Genomic DNA, 4036 nt, shown 5'->3' on the forward strand with positions numbered 1-4036 from the left:
GAACTCGCAGGGAAGAGGCTGCAGCAAGCTTGCAGTGCTGAGCTTTAACCAACTGTGCCACCAGGGAGGGCCCCAGAGATAGTTGCTTTTAATAATCTAGAAACCCCTTGTGTGAAAGTTCAGCCTGTATGGCAGGACATAAGGCGAACACCCCACCAAATAGCACCTAAAACCTCCCCTGGTTTGGACTCAGGCTTAAGAAAGGCTAATGTGATGAAGGACGGGAACTAGACTTGTGACCATTTTATACTATATATATATCCACTTATTGTACACCGAAAATAATAGTGTTAGACCAGTTATATCTCTTGTACACTGAAAATAATAGTGTTAGACCAGTTATATCTCTTGTACACTGAAAATAATAGTGTTAGACTAGTTATATCTCCTTAAAAAGAATTGACTCTGGGCAAGTGTAAGGGAATAATTATAATTTATTGATTTATGTGAAAATCCTAAATTTCTGAATATTTTAGCAGGTAAAATACTCTGTTTCCAACATGCTTTTTCTAGAAATGGAATGTTTGTGTCCCTCTCCCAGATTCAGATGCTAGAACCTAACTCTAACCTAATGGAGTTGGGAGGTGTGGTCTTTGGGAGGTGCTTGCATGTGGGATCCATCCTGAATGGGATTAATGCATTAATAAATGCATGATTAGAGAGAACAAACAAACTTCCTGACCCTTCTACCCTGAGAAGACAGAGCAGTTGCAGTTTGCAACTAGATGAAAGCTTTCGCCAGAACTTGACAGTGCTGACCCCCTTGGACTTCAGGACCCGGACACTGTTTCTCTGGGACCACCTCTCCTGCCACTTTGGCTGTGGCAAGTTGCTGCTTCAGATGATCGTGTGCCATCCCAGTTGGAAGGTGCCTACCTTGATCTATGGCTTCACCTCTGATCTCCAGGCATTTTGGTGAGAGTATTTAATTTCACTGGAGCCATAAATACTTAGTGAGTACCTTTTCTGTGCCTTATTCTAGCATGGCAGATGTAGAAATGACAAGGCCCTGTTTGGATGGATTTTATATTTTGATGGAAGAGACAGATAACTTTAAAAAGTAGATACACTAATATTTAAGATGTCGGCGGTGGTAATGGCTTGAAGAGCGTACAACAGGGGAAGGCTCATGGAAGGTGGGAGCTGGGGGTGGGACGAGCAAGGCACCATCTTCATGGTTGTTATTTTTTTAATTTTAGCATAAAAGAACTGGTGTATGGGCCAGAGGTGGGGATAGGGAGGGAGAGGATTCACCAGAGACAGAGTGGGGAGCAGAAGAGGAGGATTTACAGAAATACTCTGCTCAGGGGAGCAGCAGGCAAGACAGGAGAGGTCTGCCACGCCATGTGGGTCAGCTCCCTGGCCGGGGATCGAATTCAGGCTGTAGCAGTGATAGCTCTGAGACTTAATCCCTAGGCCACCAAGAAGGCCTGAAACACCATCTTTGTAAGAGGTTTCTAGAAGGTCTGCCTTAAGGCAGCATTAGGTAGATAGTGAGGGTCTTCAAAAGCCAGGAGGAGAAGATTCAACTTTTTAAGCTGCCAACTTTCAGACCTGGGAGACAAGAATAAGCAGATAGGCCTTCTTGGAACAGTCCAGAATTACATATAGTGGCCCAAATCCCAAGAATTCTCATGTGGCCTTATATTTGCGTTCTAGCAAAAGCTAAACACCAACATCTTACTATATTTTCAGTTTCACTAAATTCAATAGTTCGATAATAGTATTTACTATTCCTGTTGAGTGAATCAAGCCTATCTCATTTCTTATATTTCAGGGAGCTGGCCTTTCTGCTGTGATCATGGGACTCAAAGAGCAACTCTTCTAATTTGATGGTTGGGAAAGGGTGTGGCGTATTCCCTTGCGTTCTTTTCTTGGGGTATGACTGCAGCTGGTGTTGCACACTGCCCGATCATACACCAGGATTTGGTCATGCACATCAACATGACGCTGTTGTGAGTTCACGTTTCTATTTCGAGAAACAAGTCAGCTAGAAATACCTCCACCTTATTTCCCGGACGCATGCGTGCTGAGTGAGTCGCCAAAATAGCCCCTTGAGTAAGTGGCAGCTTTAAAAACCATCCAGCTGCTGACTTCAAACGAGAAGGTCAGCAAAAGAAAGTGGAAGTGGGATCTGAACAGATTGGAGCACCCCTAGGAAGTTAGCAGTTACCGGGATTTTGGAGATTTGGGTCGCCTGGCCTGGGCTTCTGGATTTTCTCACCTGCTGCTTGTCTTTGTCTTTTCTCTTCGGACGTCAAGATGAATGTACAAGCTTGCTCTAGGTGTGGGTATGGAGTGTACCCTGCTGAGAAGATCAACTGTCTAGATCAGGTCAGTAGACACTTTTTGACCTTTGGGATTAATAACAAAATGGGAAATTATCTTCTCATGTATTTACATGTGGAATTTTTTTTTTCTTGAGTCACCACCAAAAAAAGGCAGAAGCTGTATTTCTCACCTTTCTTCTAACCTACCCATTTTTTTCTCTGTCTTCTATGTCATCTCAAAAACAGTTATTCATTTAGTTAAGGTACCATAGCCATGGTCTGTGTCTAAATCATCTTTTATCCTCAGTTCTCAATTTTTAAACCCTGAGATACTGTATAAATATAATAATTCTGAATTTAGGAAAAAAGTAATTTTGCTAACTATCTCCTATGTGATTTCTAGATCTGGCACAAAGCATGTTTTCACTGTGAAGTTTGCAAGATGATGCTCTCAGTTAATAACTTTGTGAGTCACCAGAAAAGACCATACTGTCACGCGTAAGTGATGGGACCTTGGGTTTTAGCTCTTAACAAGTTGCCAAACAGAGGTTCAAATGACACACTCCAGTGTCTACCCCCAAAGATTTTGCTTCCCACAAGCATTGAAGAGACCCAAAAGCAGAATCTTATGCCTTGGACAGAAAGTTGAAAATTTCAAATTTCTTAACAATAAAAACTTAAATCTATTCACACTAAGATCAGATCAAACGATTATATATTATGAAGAACAATGTATTTACTTTGGCTAGGCATAAAGAGCTTTGGATTTTTTTCTGTTAAATAATTTCAAAATCCTTTTTACCCACAGAAAGTTATAAAGTGATCATTGCCAGTTAAATTTGGTCTTTGAATTCTATATGCTGAATATATTTGACTTTTCCCTCTAAGACTCATTACCTGAAAATCATGACTTCAACAGTAATTAAGTTTTATACTTACTGATATTTTCTTTTCAACGATGGTATTTTAGAACAGTTGCTGAGTCATCTTGGACAGAGTACATTTCTAATTGTGGTTTATATTTGGTTTTTATAGCCATAACCCCAAGAACAACACTTTTACAAGTGTCTATCACACGCCATTAAGCCTAAATGCGAGAAAATCTACAGAAGCCATGCATGGGGTGAGTTACTAAATTTTCAATTTCAAAATAGCCTTTAAAGAAACTTCCTTCCCTCAGGCACCTCTTAGGTTTCTTCAGCATCTCTGTATGAGTATTAGCCCACCCAAATTTTCTCCACATGGATGTGATAAATCCATTTAAATTAAAATATTGTCATTTCTCGTACTGTAACACAGAGCCTAATGTGCACCAGAATCTCAGGTTTTTATCCCCATGGGAATCCACTGAGTTAACCAGCTCTGGACACATGGGTACAGTCGGCCCCGCATGCTGGACACTTAATACTAACACAAAGTTCGTATAATTGGAAAGTATTACAAGGGCCTTTTCTTTTTTCCCTTGTAATATTGTGAGACAGAAAATGAAAAGCCTTGCCCCTTACTCTTAAATTTCTGAATTCAGTGGTGTTGAAGATTATTTGCAACACCTCTTTCACTTGGGGTGGGTAGGTCAAAGATACTTGAGCTTGAAAGTGATGTTTGGGCACACAGGAGGACATGCTATGAACCAACCTCTTTTTTTTTAAGATTTATTTGTGCATACAGAGCTGGCCAGAAGCTCAGGGGTGGCGAGAGGCTTCACCAGAGACAGAGTAGGGAGCAGAACAGGCAGATCGACGAAGTACACTGCTGAGGGGAGCAGC

At 41.1% G+C, this 4036-nt stretch overlaps 1 protein-coding gene across 1 annotated transcript in view; it reads left to right on the forward strand.

Moving 5' to 3' along the window:
* Window positions 1-2262: 2262 nt before the first annotated feature.
* NRAP (nebulin-related anchoring protein) overlaps window positions 2263-4036 on the forward strand; it is a 64383-nt gene continuing 62609 nt past the window's right edge. The window contains exons 1-3 of the mRNA XM_012723955.1: window positions 2263-2334; window positions 2674-2768; window positions 3306-3393. Of these exons, the coding sequence (XP_012579409.1) occupies window positions 2263-2334; window positions 2674-2768; window positions 3306-3393 (255 nt within the window). The remainder of the gene's footprint in view (window positions 2335-2673; window positions 2769-3305; window positions 3394-4036) is intronic.

Source organism: Condylura cristata, unplaced genomic scaffold (genome assembly GCF_000260355.1).
Source record: "Condylura cristata isolate star-nosed mole 26May11 unplaced genomic scaffold, ConCri1.0 scaffold00011, whole genome shotgun sequence".
Classification (NCBI taxonomy): Eukaryota; Metazoa; Chordata; class Mammalia; order Eulipotyphla; family Talpidae; genus Condylura; species Condylura cristata.